At 42.3% G+C, this 17,755-nt stretch overlaps 2 protein-coding genes and 1 long non-coding RNA gene across 26 annotated transcripts in view; 1 reads left to right on the forward strand and 2 right to left on the reverse strand.

Annotated features, from left to right (window-relative positions):
• LOC110946052 (zinc finger protein OZF-like) overlaps positions 1 to 3,310 on the reverse strand; it is a 37,702-nt gene extending 34,392 nt beyond the window's left edge. Inside the window, exons 1-3 of one of the 2 annotated variants that reach the window (XM_051950797.1) lie at positions 1,897 to 3,298; positions 1,060 to 1,682; positions 760 to 983 (exon numbers count right to left, since the gene is read on the reverse strand). In XM_051950797.1, coding sequence (XP_051806757.1) covers positions 760 to 983; positions 1,060 to 1,682; positions 1,897 to 1,939 — 890 coding nt within the window. In that variant the 5' untranslated portion in view covers positions 1,940 to 3,298. Of the gene's footprint in view, positions 1 to 759; positions 984 to 1,059; positions 1,683 to 1,896 lie in introns of both variants that reach the window. The other variant, XM_051950798.1, reaches the window with a different exon arrangement.
• Positions 1 to 4,458, reverse strand: part of LOC127534761 (endothelial zinc finger protein induced by tumor necrosis factor alpha-like) — a 38,850-nt gene extending 34,392 nt beyond the window's left edge. The window contains exon 1 of the mRNA XM_051950792.1: positions 3,948 to 4,458. The gene's annotated coding sequence lies outside the window, so the exon portion shown is untranslated. The remainder of the gene's footprint in view (positions 1 to 3,947) is intronic.
• Positions 1 to 17,755, forward strand: part of LOC127534770 (uncharacterized) — a 124,343-nt gene that overhangs the window by 33,924 nt on the left and 72,664 nt on the right. For 13 of the 23 annotated variants that reach the window (XR_007943209.1, XR_007943200.1, XR_007943202.1 and 10 more), the window contains exon 3: positions 8,055 to 8,138. This is a non-coding gene — a long non-coding RNA (uncharacterized LOC127534770). Of the gene's footprint in view, positions 1 to 7,714; positions 7,887 to 7,970; positions 8,475 to 8,558; positions 8,652 to 8,726; positions 8,936 to 9,062; positions 9,147 to 17,755 lie in introns of those variants that run through there. The other 10 variants (XR_007943195.1, XR_007943207.1, XR_007943187.1 and 7 more) reach the window with 9 other exon arrangements.

Consider the following 17,755-nt stretch of genomic DNA (forward strand, 5'->3'; position numbering starts at 1 on the left):
GTAAAAAACAGTTTTTTAAAACAATCTCTTTGTGATAAATCTTTGTGCTTTAGGTATAAATCAAGTATAAAATATTTCACAGGTTCTAGTAAAGCAAATGTTGTCTTGCTTGTTGTTCATGCAACATAAACTGGCCAATCTTTACAAACAAAAATGATTAATTGCACACATTTTGTAAAAGTAGAAAAGCTGCCTTGCATGCAACATATACAATAATAAGCTATTCAGTGTAATTTCCCACTGGCATAAAAATATAATATGAAATGGCAAAGGCAGAGTAAACAAAAGTTACTGAAATATAAAAAAAACCCTTTGTGATAAATATTTGTGCTATAAATCAAGTATAAACTTTTGCACAGGTTTTAGCAAAACAAACTATCTTCACACAATATAAACTGGCAAATCTTTACCCGAACTAAACTTGTCATAACAAAAAGTAATAAAACTAATAATTACAAAACAAAATAAGTCTGCAGTCAACTCACTGTAACTGAGTAAAGATAAAACTTGCCTGTATATTGCACACACTTTAAATTAAAATAATCAAAAACAAGAACAAAAGCTGCCTTTAGCAAAATAAAGTGCAAAATTGAGAACTTTGTGCCACAGTGCTATTTTCTTTAAGGTTTTTGGCTAAAAATACCAACATGTCCACCATTGTGGGCTTCACGCAGGCACGCTCGGAAGTCACAATGTTGCCACTGGCACTGAAAAGACGCTCTGAGGGCGAGCTCGTTGCAGGCACACACAAATACTTACTGGCCAGTCTGCTTAGTATTCACACTGTGAATTTTCCACCAAGCCAAGGGGTCGCTTTCTTCAGCAATAACTGGAGCCATCAAATAGCTGTTAAGTTCTGCTTCAATGATATCCTCCACCTGCACAACAACGGAGAGTGTCTGTTTGGTTAGGAGACTGCCCAGTGAGCGCAAGCCCTTCTTCTCCATTGCTCCTGTGTCGCTGCTGACTTGAGGTCTTCTCTCCTGTAAAACATAAAACAGTAATGCATTAATTCTTCTGTGAAAATTTTGAAATACAAATAAATAAGGAGACTATTACCGTTTGCACAACCTCCTCCATCTCTGCCCTCACTCGTTCCTTAATATGCGTCACATTCTCTGGACTGGTGATGTAATCTTTTTTAAATCTGGGATTCAGAAGGGATGCGACATCCAGCAGCTCCCGTGTGGCTGGGTCACTGTAGTGTTTCTCCAAATAGGCTATGATTTTTGACTTAATGGTTTTGGTCAAGTCAGTGTCTTCTTCTTTGGCTGCCAGAGTTGTGCTTTTTAACAAATGGAGGACAGGTTTGAGGTATGAAACACTGACGTACTCTTCCCCCGATAGGATGTCTGTAAACTCTTGGAGAGGTTTGAGGGCACTGTTTATGGATTCAAGCACCTTTATGTCCTGCCATGTAGGTACCAGGTGTCTTGTTTTTCTGTCTTCTGATAGTACTTGGTTCAATGCTTTGTTTTGTTCTAAAACTCGGTCTACCATCTTTTGTCTTGAACCCCACCTGGTTTGGCACTCAGTGATCAGTGTGTGCTCAGGTAGGTTGAGTTCTTTCTGGGCGTCTGTCAATTTTGTCTTCTTTTTCCAGCTGTGAGAAAAATGTCCCACCAGTTCTTTGCAAAGCTTCGTAGCTCGTGTGACCCGTGATTCATTTTTTACAGCATTTTCTGAAGAAAAGAGAACACAGATCTTTGAGATTGACAAATAGTTTAACGCAATAAGAAAACAAAAGAAACTCTCAAAGAAATCATAATTATTAACTGCAAATATATTTTTAAAAAACACTATAAAAATATTTCCAACAGCAAAATTTGATAAAATAATGAGTCTCAGCACACACACACACACACACACAAGACTAAGGGAAAAAAATAATCTTACCAATAGCCAAGTGGAGCCTGTGTCCAAAACATTGCAGCCTCATCCATTCGTTGAGCTCCACGGCTTTAATGACGTTTGCAGCATTGTCAGTGGTTATGCACGTCTGATTCCTGTCGCACAATCCTCAACTCATCAGCATCTCTTTTATTGCGTTTGCTATGTTTTCTCCTGTGTGCTCCTCTGGGAAGTATGATGTCGTCAGACAGCGGCTTTTCAGGTTAAACTCGTGGTCAATAAAGTGCAGTGTAAGGCTGATGTATGGCTCCGTGGTCCTGCTTGACCACAAATCAGTAGTTGTAGCAAAATATTCAGTGTTTCTGAGTTCAGCTTCCACCTTTCCCCTGCATTCAGCGTACATCTGGGGGACTGCCACTTGACTAAAATAAATTCGGGATGGAATTGTGTAGCATCTGTCCAAAGTGTGGATCATGCTTTGAAAGCCTTCCCCTGAAACAGTACTTAAGGGAATCATCTCCTTGGCAATATAACGTGTAATAGCCGTTGTAATTTCAGCATGTCTTCTTGAGGACTTTTCATATGGTGTAACAGAAGCGAATGCTATTTGGATGGATGTTTGCTTACTTTTTCCTTGGCTAGTACTAGCCCCCGTCTGTTCTTCGTCCACACTTTTCATACATGCATCATACTGCTGTCGGTGGTGATTCCTCAAGTGTTGGTACAAATTAGACATGTTTCCTCTGGATCTGGCTACTGCACGACGACATATTTTGCATTTGGCTCGCTTTTGCTCCACATTGTTTTTCTCAAATCCTAAGTAAGTCCAAACAACTGAAATAGAGTTCTTTTTAGATACCAACTGCTCCGCACCCTCTTCTGTTACTGAAGACGTTCCTTCAGCCATTTTTACGGCGTTAATGTGTCACAATGAAAACTTTTTGCTCCTCACGGCATCGTAAAGTACACGTGCGGGTTTGTTATTGGCTACTGGCTAAAGCTAGCTGCGGTAGTGCAGTGCATACGCACTTGCTTCCTGTTGCCATTTCTGATTGGCCAAAGGCCAGGAGGATCACGAGACTCAACGTTTTTGATTGGCAAATAGGTCTGTCAGTCAAATAGGGATTTAAAAAAAACAAACAAAAAAACCCCTCACCCTCGTGAGGTTAGGTTACCGCAGTAGTTATGTCGATTAATCGTGCAGCCCTAGTTGTGTACATACTTATTTACGTCTCTGTCTCCTTTTTTTTCTTTTCTAGGTTTCCCAAAGACTATGGGTTGAGGAAGAAGTGGGAAGCAGCTCTGAGGAGAGAGGGGTTTGCTGCAACTATATAACAGCCTAGAGAGAGAGAGATAAATTAATACTAATTAATATTAAAAATAATTCTGTTGTTTATTGTAATTGTGTTGTTCATTGTAAATGTAAATAAACTATCCTGTTCCGGTCTAGTTCCTTGATATATGTATATAACTGCCTCTATATATATATATATATATATATATATATATATATATATATATATATATATATATATATATATATTAATAAATAAATAGATTACATTTGCAATTAAATCTTTTGATCTCAAAACATTTTCTACATGTCTAAGTATTTACATTTATATATGTAATGGCTGAACTGAAACGATTCCCTGGCCTCTGGACCTAAAGAATAAGATAACTAAAACTGCAGGCTACATTTGTAGGAAGCCTTTTTCTGTTTTTTTTTTCAGATCAAATATTCTCTATCAATAGCACATGTTTTGACGTTGACAATAATACATGGCCTTCTCAGTCTGCTGTGTCCGGTTGCCGTGGTAAGATGACCAGTTTAAGCTCCGCTAGCAAAATGCTAATTAAGTTTAACTTCCGCGCTGAATAAATTGTTTTGTGTTTTTAGCATTATCTGGAGGTTACCACGTGCACGACTGTGAGAGTAATATCAGTGTGTTTTACCAGCTCCTGCAAATAAACGGCGGATTTGATGCCAATAGGGAGAATGCTCCCAGTTTGATTATCTACACAATGCAAGAGAGAGTACACAACCACTACACATGCTATAACTGGAATTATTCACCATCAAAACGCATACACACCTATGGGCTGTAAGGGGATGTGTGGTTTCCAGAGGACATCCAGCAGTCTGCGCTGACGATCAATCTCCTCCTGGTACTGGACGATGGTTTTTTCAAACTCTAGCAGCAGCAGTTAGTCTGTCGCTGATCAACTCTCTCAAATACTCAACTGAACACATCGTTACTTTAACGCTCTGCTATTTCTCATCCATACTATAATACAGCCGTTTTATAGCTCAGTCCACACAGCAGTGAAGCTAACTCTGCTCATGCCTCTTCGGCTGAATCCCAAACCGCCCCCTACACACTATCCCTACACACTACCCCTCCGTTTGCGCGTTCCCGTGGAGGGTCCTCCATATTAAGTGCCTTCCCAAACCGCGTAGTGCGGAGGGAGAGTGGACTGTTCAGCCCTTAAATAGCGAGTCTGCATTGATGCTCACTCCGGACAACTTTTTCAGGAAGTGCAACGTCGAAATGGAGGAGGAAACAAACATATCGATGTAAGTTCCACATGCGTTCTTTATTTCTCCCACGCATTTTTCACACTGACAGAACATCACAAAAAGAGTGATGTAAAAAGATAAAACAAAAGAAACAAATCTTCTTCTCTGCTGACGTTTGATTTAATTGTGCACCCCCTGACACCTTAAAATTTGAACACAACTGACAGAATTCATTTAGTCATTTGTTGGATCTGAAATGCCAGATAATAGGACTGGAAAAAATGTGAGTGAAAAAAGTGGGATGCTTTCGTCTTCTGGAAGCAGCAGCGATCCTTGTTAGTTGCAACCTGTGCCATAGCGCTACAGCCATGCACAGTAGGCGTTTCTGTTACCATGGCGATGACGTCTTCCGTTTTCCGGTGAGGCAACGGGGTGTCCCATTCCTGCCGATCGTATTTATACCCTCCCCCTTCAGTAATAGGTGCCCTCCACAGCTGCGAGTGTGACTTCTTTTGGAGTGACACTCGGTAGTGGAGGGGGAGTGTGTAGGGGGCGGTTTGGGATTCAGCCCACGTTTACATCTGCCGGGTGTCACACTGTGAAGTTCCGGCAGAAACACTGAGTTACTTTCTTCTTCGTCATTGAATTAGGCGGACTAGACGCATCACTGGCGTATTGCTGCCACCTACTGGATGTTACTCATAGTAAAAATGAATGGTGTCCACTCATTAAATAGTCTTTCTACCCTCTGAGGAAGCAAAAACAGAGGCATTCACAAAGTGTTTGATGCATGACAGGTTGTTTCTTCATGTAAAATAGATTTTTGGTTAAAACCTTCCTTTTTGACAAGGCTTATATTTAGGGCTGACTGGGTGACCCTGAGGGGGTCAGCTGCTGTCTTCATTGGCACATCTGGCTTCCTCTTGGACGTCCCTTAGTTCTGCCCCTAGTTCTGCTGCTATGGGAGACGCCAGTGTTTACAAACAGTGACGTCACAAAGTCACGTGATTACCCCGCTGGTTGGCAAAAGGAACCAGAGGAACAATGGCTGATGCGAACTATCCTTCCGTGAAATTATCCGATTATGCTCAATCCTTATCACCTGAGGCCCGACAAATATACGTGAGTAAGCTGAGATATCAGGGAAACAGTAAAACCTTGCCAGATCCCTACAATTTGAAGACTGTGTGGGTTGACGATCCTTCATTCTGGCCGGACATTTCCTTCACCGACATTTATTTTTACTTGATTGGCACCGCTGGGCAGTTCACCCACCCAAAAATATATAATTATGAATTAAAAATAATATATCTTCTGTTAATCTTCAACAAGATGTCAAAGAAACGTCAATACGTTGCTGTATTTTTTCTCTGCAGTATGGCTTCTATGTAACAGTAACAGACCCACAGCATTGGTGATCGAAAATAGGACAATTCTAAAAAAACGATCGCTAGATGCATACAGAAACAAATGTGGTTACAAATAGGAGGCTGCTGGCTTAAGGAGATGTTATTGAATATACTTCAATCGACTTTAGTGCACTTTCATCGCCTAAAAAGCGATCGGTAACACATGATAACACTGAACCAAACCGAAAGTGTAGAGATCGCTTCACGCGAAGGATGCGACACTAAATCAATATTTTTTGGTAAATAAGCTCAAAGTTGGACATACTAAACATGCTAAACTGTTGAATAGTTTACCCGAAGAAAAGTGGGAGCCACAAACACCATCTCTGCTGCTTACTGGGGTACAATTTTTCCTGTTGATGGCTGAAGCCACCGCCATCTTCTCTCTCCTGACATCGGTATTCGGTGAAATTCCAAGCCTGCTCCCTTCTCAAAACGCTTCGTACAACCAACAACTACACACGATATTACCATTGTGGTAAATACATGTGCAATTTCATTCATGAAAAGCGATAACTTTACGTATTTGTTTCAAACCCGATACCGTTCTCGTAGCAAGCCGTTATGTTACTGCCAGTTCTTGCCAACCAGTAGCAGTCTTGTACCACGTGACCATAGCAAATGACGACACGCTGGCGTCTCCCATAGGCCGAGGCTGCTGGGGGACCTCTCTGGATGCACTGAGCCCTTCTCTATCTACCTTCAGATTTAATATATATGCAGTTATTGCATTACACTAACTCTGTTTCTCCCCATGTCCTTTCTTCGAGTGTCCCTGGTCCCACAGCTGGATGCTTCAGATCTGTGGTTGCTGTCCCACCAACTGGTCTAGTCTCCATCATGTCCACTGTGGGATGCTGCTGCTGAGCTTCCTCCAGCCCACTGCTTCCAGCTGCTCATTTCCACCAGTCAACTCTGCATCACCCTCACTATACTTGATATGCTCTTCTACATATTTTGGAGTTTCCTACCAGCTATATATATATTACATTTTTGCCAGAGTTGTAAATCATAAGAGTAAAGAAGAATCAGTTTCAATGTTAGCTTCTACTTTGTATCGCCTGTCTCATCATGCATGTATCAAATTGTGTGTTTTATGTTCCCTGTTCCCCTCCCCCTCTCTACCCCCCTTTACCCCTCTCGACCCCTCCTTACCCCTCTCGACACCTCTACCTCTTCTGTCCCTCTCAACCCGCCCGACCAGCAGCAGATGGTCGCCCCCCATAAAGAGCCGGGTTCTGCTCAAGGTTTTTTTCCTGTTAAAAGGGTGTTTTTTTTGTCACTGTTGCCTTTGGGCTGCTCTGGGGGTTCATATGGGTTCTGTAAAGCATGTTGAGACAATTTTACAGTAATTGGTGCTATATAAATAAAACTGAAATTAAATTGGTTATGTCTTTGATATCTGACTCAGAGATATTCTTGCCGATCTTCAATGTTACATTCATTACTAAACAACTTGTAAATGTTCATCTGCTTGAAAACATTCAAAACATTTCATGAAGCAGTCATGGAGCTGTAGACATTTTATGACAACTTTATTTCACGTCCACATCTCCTCTGCTGCAGTGACACACTCTGTTGTGTCCTACTGTCACAATGTCTCTGTATCTCGTTTCCTCCTTTTACTTGAAAGACAGCAGAGCTCAAGCTGAGTGGATTCCAGCAGTATGTTCACACCTGAACAGCCATGTTCTCTCAGCAGGATGTGAAAATGTTCCAAAGAGCTTCACAATATCTCCAATCACTGCTCTGCTGATGAAGGATGTCATGATAGCAGAAATGTAGCAGTCTGTACCAATACCATATCCATCCAGACATTCAGTTTGGTTCTTCTTCCTGCTCTACCACCACCACAGTCCAGACTCCATCTGGTCTAATCATCAAGGATTGCTTACATACTTGCTCACAATTGTTGTTGAAGCACAGACTAAAGGTGCTTTAAATCTAAAACATCTACTTTTAACCTCTACCAATGGATTCTCATGTGGGCTTTTAATCGATGATATCTCTGAAACATTAGCTGCAGGTTTTACAAGAGCTTCTCACCTGTGTGACATCTCATGTGGTCAGTCAAAGAAGACCGTTGACTGAAGCTTTTTCCACAGGTTCCACAAGAATGTGGCTTCTCACCTGTGTGACATCTCATGTGAGCGGTCAAACTGATCCGTCGACTAAAGCTTTTTCCACAGGTTCCACAAGAATATGGCTTCTCATCTGTGTGACATCTCATGTGGGCAGTCAAATGGGGCCGTTGACTGAAGCTTTTTCCACAGGTTCCACAAGAATATGGCTTCTCACCTGTGTGACATCTCATGTGGGCAGTCAAAGAGTCCCGTCGACTAAAGCTTTTTCCACAGGTTCCACAAGAATATGGTTTCTCACCTGTGTGACATCTCATGTGGGCAGTCAATTTGGAACGTTGACTGAAGCTTTTTCCACAGGTTCCACAAGAATATGGCTTCTCACCTGTGTGACATCTCATGTGGGCAGTCAATTTGGAACCTTGACTAAAGCTTTTTTCACAGGTTCCACAAGAATATGGCTTCTCACCTGTGTGACATCTCATGTGGGCAGTCAATTTGGAACGCTGACTGAAGCTTTTTCTACAGCTTCCACAAGAATGTGGCTTCTCACCTGTGTGACATCTCATGTGGGCAGTCAATTTGGAACGTTGACTGAAGCTTTTTCCACAGGTTCCACAAGAATATGGCTTCTCATCTGTGTGACATCTCATGTGGGCAGTCAATTTGGAACGCTGACTGAAGCTTTTTCTACAGGTTCCACAAGAATGTGGCTTCTCACCTGTGTGACATCTCATGTGGGCAGTCAATTTGGAATGTTGACTGAAGCTTTTTCCACAGGTTCCACAAGAATGTGGTTTCTCACCTGTGTGACATCTGATGTGGGCAGTCAATTTGGAACGTTGACTGAAGCTTTTTCCACAGGTTCCACAAGAATATGGCTTCTCACCTGTGTGACGTCTCATGTGGGCAGTCAAATAGGACCGTTGAGTAAAGCTTTTTCCACAGGTTCCACAAGAATATGGCTTCTCACCTGTGTGACGTCTCATGTGGGCAGTCAAATAGGACCGTTGAGTAAAGCTTTTTCCACAGGTTCCACAAGAATATGGCTTCTCACCTGTGTGACGTCTCATGTGGGCAGTCAATTTGGAACATTGACTGAAGCTTTTTCCACAGATCCCACAAGAATATGGCTTCTCACCTGTGTGATGTCTCATGTGGACAGTCAAAACGGACCGATGACTGAAGCTTTTTCCACAGGTTCCACAAGAATATGGCTTCTCACCTGTGTGACGTCTCATGTGGGCAGTCAAATAGGACCGATGCCTAAAGATTTTTCCACAGGTTCCACAAGAATATGGCTTCTCACCTGTATGACATCTCATGTGGGCAGTCAATTTGGAACATTGACTGAAGCTTCTTCCACAGGTTCCACAAGAATATGGCTTTCCAATTTTGTGAACTGCCATGTGCCTATTATGTGCTGATGAATCAGAAAAACTTTTTCCACAAGTGTTACAAACATATGGCTTCTCACCTGTGTGACGTCTCATGTGGGCAGTCAAATTGGAACGTTTACTAAAGCTTTTTCCACAGGTTCCACAAGAATATGGCTTCTCACCTGTATGACGTCTCATGTGGTCACTCAAATGGGACCGTCGACTGAAGCTCTTTCCACAGGTTCCACAAGAATATGGGTTCTCACCTGTGTGATGTCTCATGTGGGCAGTCAAATTGGAACGTTGACTGAAGGCTCTTCCACAGGTTTCACAAGAATATGGCTTCTCACCTGTGTGGGTTCTGTGATGTTTGATTAATTTTGATTTATACCTAAAAGCTTTTCCACAGACATCACATGGTAGAGATTTTCTTGCCTTGTCATTATCACACTGTCTCTCTGACGTTGAAGCATTGTCTACATCATTACTGTGACTGTTGTTACTCTGATGTCTTGGTTTCTGCTCGATACATCTAGTTGATCCTGAGTCTACATCCTTGCATCCTTCCTGATCTGGGCTCTCAGCTACACAAGAGATGTGAAACAGGAGCTGATCACTGTTTGGTTTTGGTTCACTGTGGTCACTTTCCTCATCAGCAAGAGTCACCTCAAAGGTATCAGTCTCCTGTTTCAATCCAATTAACTCTTCCTCCTGACTGGAGCAGAGTTCATCCTGTTCCACTTTAATTTGTGGTAACCCTGGGTTTAATTGGTCCAGACTGGTGCACAATTCTTCCTCTTCCATTTTAATTTGAGAAATCTCTGGGTTTAATTGGTCCAGACTGGTGCACAATTCTTCCTCTTCCATTTTAATTTGAGAAATCTCTGGGTTTAATTGGTCCAGACTGGTGCAAAATTCTTCCTCTTCCATTTTAATTTGAGAAAAGTCTGGGTTTAATTGGTCCAGACTGGTGCACAATTCTTCCTGTTCCATTTTAATTTGAGAAATCTCTGGGTTTAATTGGTCCAGACTGGTGCACAATTCTTCCTCTTCCATTTTAATTTGAGAAATCTCTGGGTTTAATTGGTCCAGACTGGTGCAAAATTCTTCCTCTTCCATTTTAATTTGAGAAAAGTCTGGGTTTAATTGGTCCAGACTGGTGCACAATTCTTCCTCTTCCATTTTAATTTGAGAAATCTCTGGGTTTGATTGGTCCTGACTGGTGCAGAGTTTCTGCTGCTGGTCTTTAATCCGTAGAGGCTCTGGGTCCTCATGGTCCACCATGGAGTTTTGTCTCCTGGCCATGGGGCTGATGGTCAACAACAGTCCTCTCATTCTCACAGACATAAGACTGTGGGAGCTCTGGAGGGACAAAGACACAAAAGACAATGGTTACTACTGTGATGATGAGAGAACACACATCTGTCACTTTGTCCAGGACTGGCTGTCTCCAACAAAATCAGCTCAAGAGTCGAATGTTTGAAGGAGAAAGAATATGATGGTTTATAATAGAAGTCTTGGAGCCATGACACAGCAGCAGGAATGATACAAGCATCTCCAAATGACTGAACATTTCTATGAACACGTTGTTCATAGTGTCACCTGCTGTAGAGGAAATTATATGTTTTACACTTTAATGTTGTACTATATGTACTTTTAATAAATTTATCTGCATTTTTTTTCATTTCCTTTAAATTAACTTCTTTTCTATTTGTTGTTGCAATTAGTGTCTTACATGCTTTTACTTTTTCCATTTCTTGTCTTTCTTTGGCTGTTTTACTCAATCAGTTTTAATTATTCTAGAAATGGGTGTCCATTGTATTCAGTGAACCTTTTCTGATTAAAGTGATTTCATTTGTTATTACACTACTTTATTTTTTACATTTTACTCTGAAAAACCTCTGTGTATGTTAAGGCACTACATAAATAATGTTGCTTGATTTGTTACTCAAGACCTTTTTTGCGAGCTGTTCTTGTTGACGTGTTTGTGGAACTTTCATGAAAGTTCTTCGACATTTCAGGTGTCAGAGTCATCTGCTTCACATTTAACAGAACAAAAGGAAATCAAGCTTTTCATAGGATCTTATTACTTTTATTGTTTTGAATTCCACAGCTGACTTACAAATAGAATAGCAGAAGCTTGCTCGGTTACAAAGGACCAATTTCCAATGTAGGAACTTGCGTAATTTTGTTTTGAGGCAACCAGAACATTTGTGTGTGTTCTGACCGCAAGAATTGCTCCTCCAGAAACTTTTTATGGCCATTTTTGTGGGAGGAAAAAGCAACCATTCCAGGGTATGTGGGTCTGAGCAGCTGTGAAAAACCACCGTGCAGGTTCTGAAGCTGATTAGTTTAGCTTGTAGATGACAACATGCACGAGTTTTCTGCCCTGTTCATATCCTTGTGAATTTTCCATCCCTCTTTACACTAAAACATAATTTGGAATTTTTGACTACTGCATGTGCTGCTTTTCAAAGTCCAACTGAATAATTTGAATTGGAGAAAAAATGTTTAAAACACTAATTTTCTTATTTGGCATTGGTTCGAATATTTTCTAGAGCCCATGTAAGTGAAACACTAATGCTGCGAAAGTATGACACATTTTTTATTGACACAATCATTGCATCAGCAATCATTATCATTGTGTGGTGGTCTCCGTTTGTTATGGGCAGAACATGTTAAGAGGCTAAATATGAAGGATATTGGAATGGAGGCTCTGTGTTTTGCTATTATATGAGTGTGATTGCTGTAGAAACATGCCTTGTGCTTTGTTTTTTCTTGTCTGTGAGGGCTAAACAACGCTGTGATTGCCATGAAAACGTGCCTAGGACAGAGATTTTATTGTCTGCTAACAGTAAAAGCCATAACATAACACATATTGTCCCATCAGTGATGACAAGCAGGCCTTGAAGTTGGTGTATTTACACAGGATCAAATAGCGTGCCAGAGCTTCTTGCCACTACCGGAAGTCAGCGCCGATTTGCCATGGCGCAGCTGTTGTCCGCCAACGAGTGAGCGGTCTAGCTATATAGGTGGCTTGCAAATGACGTCACATCCGCCTCATTACTATGCATATCATGAAGTGGTGGTTAGCGGAGCTGATTGTTGACTGCAGCGAGCATGGCTAACATTCACTCATCGGTCAAAAATGCCTTTTGCATGTGTAGTTTTAGGTTGTTCTAATCGATCAAATCGCGAAATTGATAAAGGATACTTCAGGGTTCCTTGTGAAGAGATTAAAAAAGGGCCTCGCACTAAGGATTTTACGAAAAGACGCAGAGAAAACTGGCTTGATAACATTTCCTTAAGTTCGAAGGGAGCGGAGTCAAAGAATGCCAGAGTCTGTGGCGATCACTTTATTAAAGGTTAGTGAATTATGATGATATACATGCTTAGAGCCTTTCTGGGTTGGTTTTAAGACCCATTCTTTAAAGATTGGTAACACTAACTACCCACTTAACAAGCTAACGTTCGCTGTTTTTAGCTTGTTTACTGTCACAAAACTGTCACATTGAAGGATTATTTACCCTGCCATGCAGTCGCAGTGCGCGGTTATTATTTCTCCATCTTCTTTTATCAACAACCAGAGTTGGTGTTTTTGATAAACATTGCGAATGTTTCACCTGAAAAGAACAGCAGAAACACGTTTTAGCATCCACCGAGCTAACACACCTAGCAAGAACAAGTTTACATAAATCGTTACTTACACGGCTTTTTATGATGCAGGATTTGTCTTTCAGGATCTTAACTCCGACTTCTTTAACCCATCCACAGACAAAGAAATTGTATGAATCCATGCTTTTCCAAGCCTTCATTTGTTTAGCAATGCAAAAGCTTGTTTGTAGCACCAGATAGTTTGAGATGTCAGGGAACTGAACTGGCGGATATTTTTCCAACTCGTAGGTCAAATCCTTCGTGGATAACGCATACGGATCTATGCCATCACAAAATTTGAGTTTTTCGATGTATCGAGTTTGAGAACTAGAATCTAAAGTACGAAAATACTCCGAAAAAGAGTCGCGTTTTCCTTGCTCTGCGGCAGTCCAGTTGGTTGGCCTGACCACCACTTCATTAACCGGAAGTTAATGCCACCGCTAAAGTCACGTGTTTGCAAGCCATCTATATATACGTCATTGGCCGTCTCAGTCTGCTGTGTCTGGTTGCCGTGGTAAGATGACCAGTTTAAGCTCCGCTAGCAAAATGCTAATTAAGTTTAACCTCTGTGCTGAATAAATTGTTTTGTGTTTTTAGCATTATCTGGAGGTTACCACGTGCACGACTGTGAGAGTAATATCAGTGTGTTTTACCAGCTCCTGCAAATAAACGGCGGATTTGATGCCAATAGGGAGGATGCTCACAGTTTGATTATCTACACAATGCAAGAGAGAGTACACAACCACTACACATGCTATAACTGGAATTATTCACCATCAAAACGCATACACACCTATGCGCTGTAAGGGGATGTGTGGTTTCCAGATGACATCCAGCAGTCTGCGCTGACGATCGATCTCCTCCTGGTACTGGACGATGGGTTTTTTTTTCAAACTCTGAGAATATTTCTCCAGCAGCAGCAGTTAGTCTGTCGCTGATCAACTCTCTCAGATACTCAACTGAACACATCGTCACTTTAACGCTCTGATATTTCTCATTCATACTATAATACAGCCGTTTCAGAGCTCAGTCCACACAGCAGTGAAGCTAACTCTGTTCATGCTTCTTTGTTTGCATCCGCCGGGTGAAGTTCCGGCAGAAACACTGAGTTACTTTCTTCTTCCTCATTGAATTAGGCGGACTAGACTCATCACTGGCGTATTGCTGCCACCTACTGGATGTTACTCATAGTCCTTAGAGAATCCTCCATATTTTCTTATGCAGTCCTGTGGTCATGAGAAAGTTCAGAAGTTTCTTCATATTTGTCCGCTCCTCCATGTTAAGTAGAAAGCAAAGATTAAAAACAGTTCGTCCAGCTGCTTCTAGTCTCTAATGTTTCTTCTGTTGGCGTGAGTAGAGCTTACACTTAAGAAGAACATTTCTCACAGTTTCTGGTTCACCACACTCACAGTTCCTATCTCTGTGCTTCCCAATCAAAGCCAGTCCACTTTTCAGACTGCAGTGTCTGAGTCTTAGCCAGGTTAGAACAATTGAGTCTCTTCTTGCACCACTGAAGTGCCTTCTTACTTTTCCCATTTTACCTTGAATAGCAAAATCAGTCCCCCTCTTCTTTTGTTTCCTGAACCCTCTGCCATATTTCTTTGACTGGTTTGTTCATGACAGAGTCATAATCTGACTTTCTGTGTGCTAAATCAAATTCTATTCTTTCCTCCTTGGTTGCTCTTTGTGCCAAGCTATCTGCTTCCTCATTGCCCTCCACACAGGAGGGCAATGAGGGCATTCCTGCCTGGAATGGGGGTCCAGGCAGGAATGGGGGGTCCAGGCCTGAGCAGGAGGGTCCAGGAGGGGAAAACCGGTGATGACTGGCTGGGGAGAGCAGACGAGGGTTCTGGGAGGCTGGATCCCAGACAGCTGAGTTGTGAGGTCTTTGTTCAACGATCTGGCAGGGAGTGGAAGGATGAGCCGGTTCTTATTGCAGAGGTGTGTAATCAGAATGATGTTCGTCAGCTGTCCGGGAACCGTAGGGGTGGTTGATTGCCTGAGTGGAGTCAGCTGAGAAGCTAGACTCCACTCAGGCGCCGAGCTGCAGAGGGAGAGACAGGGCAGAGGAGTGGATGGGAGACAGAGGGAGAGACAGGGCAGAAACTGAGGGACAGAGTGAGAGGGGAGCATGAGTGGGAGAGAGATGGGGAAAAGGTATTTAGGATGCCAGATGGGAAAGACAGGGGATGAGAAGGGAGCTCTGACAAAGTGCAGTAAAAATGAAATAGGGCCCAGGACGGAGCCTTGAGGTACCCCACACAATAGATTCACGGACTCTGATTTTATCTGGTTTGTTGACACACAAAAGCTACGTCCAGACAAATATGAGGTAAATCACTGGAGAACCGACCCCAACAGTCCCACATGATCCCTCAGTCTACTTAACAGGACCTGATGGTCAACAGTGTCAAAAGCTGAGGACAGATCCAGGAGAACTAGCACGGTGCATTTACCCGAATCGGCAGACATCATTATGTCACTGGGCACTTTCAGTAGGGCTGTTTCCATGGAGTGGTGTTTACGGAAGCCAGATTGAAATTTGTCAAAGAAGTTATGTTGATCAAGGTAAGAAGACAGCTGATTGCAAACCACCTTCTCAAGGATCTTCGACAAGAATGGCAGCTTAGAGATGGGCCTGTAGCTATTTCAGTCTGCCGGGTCTAAACCTGCTTTTTTTTAGTAATGGCTCCACAATAGCGTGCTTGCAGGTATTTGGAAACACACCTGACGATAAAGAGAGGTTTATCATTTTGGTAACCCAGGGACTGACTGCCTCCAGTACCTCTAAGAACAGTCTACAGGGGATGACATCAGAGGAGCAGGATGAAAATTTCATCTTGGTTACCAGTGCCAAAACATCAGCAAGAGTTACAGACTCAAAGGTGAACCACATGCTGGAGGCAGGCTCGATAGCAACCGAGGCACCACACTGAGGGGGTGGCATATTATCCTTGAGCTTCTTGATTTTATCAGTGAAAAAATTCAAGAAGGCATGGCTATCGGTTTCGGTGAAAGCAGGAGTTACAGAAGCAGCAGGGCAAACAAAAGAATTGATTGTGTCAAACAGCACTTTAGGGTTTTTCTTATTCACTGCCACCAGTTGACGGATGTAGTCGGACCTGGCACTCTCAACCATTTCATTGTACGATGACATAAGATCCCTGAGATGGAGCCTGTGTACCTCAAGGTTAGTAGATTTCCACAGGCGTTCAGTCTTTCGACACAGTCTCTTAAAACTTAAAATTTGCTCATTAATCCAAGGACATGCTTTTTTCTGTGTAGTCAGGTTAGCTTTAACAGGGGCCACTTGATCCAAAATCACTGCACAGTGGTCATCAAAACACTGAATCAGATTGTCTACACCAGAGCAATTTGTTAAAAGAAGAGGATCAAACAAAACAGAGAACCTTTCTGCAGTATTAGCAGTGATAATGCACCTCTGGGACCCTACTTCTAAAGGTTTGGGCTCAGGACTGAAATGCAAATCACATGAAACAAGACAATGATCACTCATGTGGACATCGTTCACAGACACATTTGAAATGTCCAGGCCAAGTGTAAAAACTAAATCTAACATGTGGCCCTTTCGGTGGGTTGACTTTGAAACATTTTGCACAAGGTTAAAAGCTTCAGTCAATGTTAAAAGTTCCATTGCATAGGATGAAGAGGTGTTGTCAACATGAAGGTTAAAATCTCCAAGGATTAAAACAGATTCCAACTTTATAATAGAGGATAAAAAGTCACTAAAATCCTTTAAAAAGGCAGCAGCAGAGCCAGGAGGACAGTAAACCACAACACAGTAGAAAGGGTGCAAGGTGCCCACCTTGACCATCTGTGATTCAAAAGAAGTGTATTTCTGTGAAAGAATCACTTTACAAACATAATCCTCCTTATGGACAAATGCCAGCCCCCCTCCACCTCGACAGGGATGGGGCTTCCCGTAAACAGCAAAGCCAGCAGGGCAGAGTTCGTTTAAATGGATAAACTCCCCTTGTTTCTGCCAAGTCTCTGTAATACACATTATATCCATGTTTTCCCTTGAGATGAGATCGTTCAGGGAAAAAGATTTATTACCAATGGAACAAGCATTCAAAAGACCAAGGTGGATTGTGAAAGACGTCACGGAGGTCGTGTTCGAGGTGTGCAGTGCGATTGGACGAAGGCAGCGGTTGCGTGGGCACCAGCTGGTCCGTGCTGACGGAAACACGGAAGTGCGCTGCTCTGATGAACATCCACGACCAAGACTCAAGCGCTGTACAGGATCCAGGACACCCGTACCCCTGAGCAAACAGCAGCGTGAATACGCTGTCACAAACATTGAGGAGCAGGATGTGGCGGAGACACCGAACACGTCCTCCGCAGAGCGCAGTGGTCGAGCCCAGGTGAGCAGCCTCACGCCTTCGCCATACCTGGACACCAGCCCGCGATCCTCGCTTTTTCCTCGATCTCCTGTGGACCTTGCCCGAGGCCTGGAACAGCAACAAATATTCCGGTGAGTTTCAGTCAATAGTCAAGGGGGAGGAAACGCCTGTTTGTAACGATTCTGTGTATTAAATAGGCATGCCACGATTCACTCAACTCACGATACAATTCGAATCACGATTCAGGGTTCACGATACGATTCGAATCACGATTCGAATCATGTACAACACAAAATTAATTTACAGGCAAATCACTGATTTTTTATTATTATTATTTCTCTTCTTAACAATACTGTAGTGTTTTCTCTTATACTCTTTACAATGCAAATTAGACCTAGCAGCGAATGACAAAAAAATTGTATCAGTTCTCTGCTTTTTTTTTTAAACAATACTGTTTTTTCTTATCCTCTTTATACCTGCATAGCAAATGACTGGA

This window comes from Acanthochromis polyacanthus, chromosome 7 (assembly GCF_021347895.1).
Source record: "Acanthochromis polyacanthus isolate Apoly-LR-REF ecotype Palm Island chromosome 7, KAUST_Apoly_ChrSc, whole genome shotgun sequence".
Taxonomy (NCBI): Eukaryota; Metazoa; Chordata; class Actinopteri; family Pomacentridae; genus Acanthochromis; species Acanthochromis polyacanthus.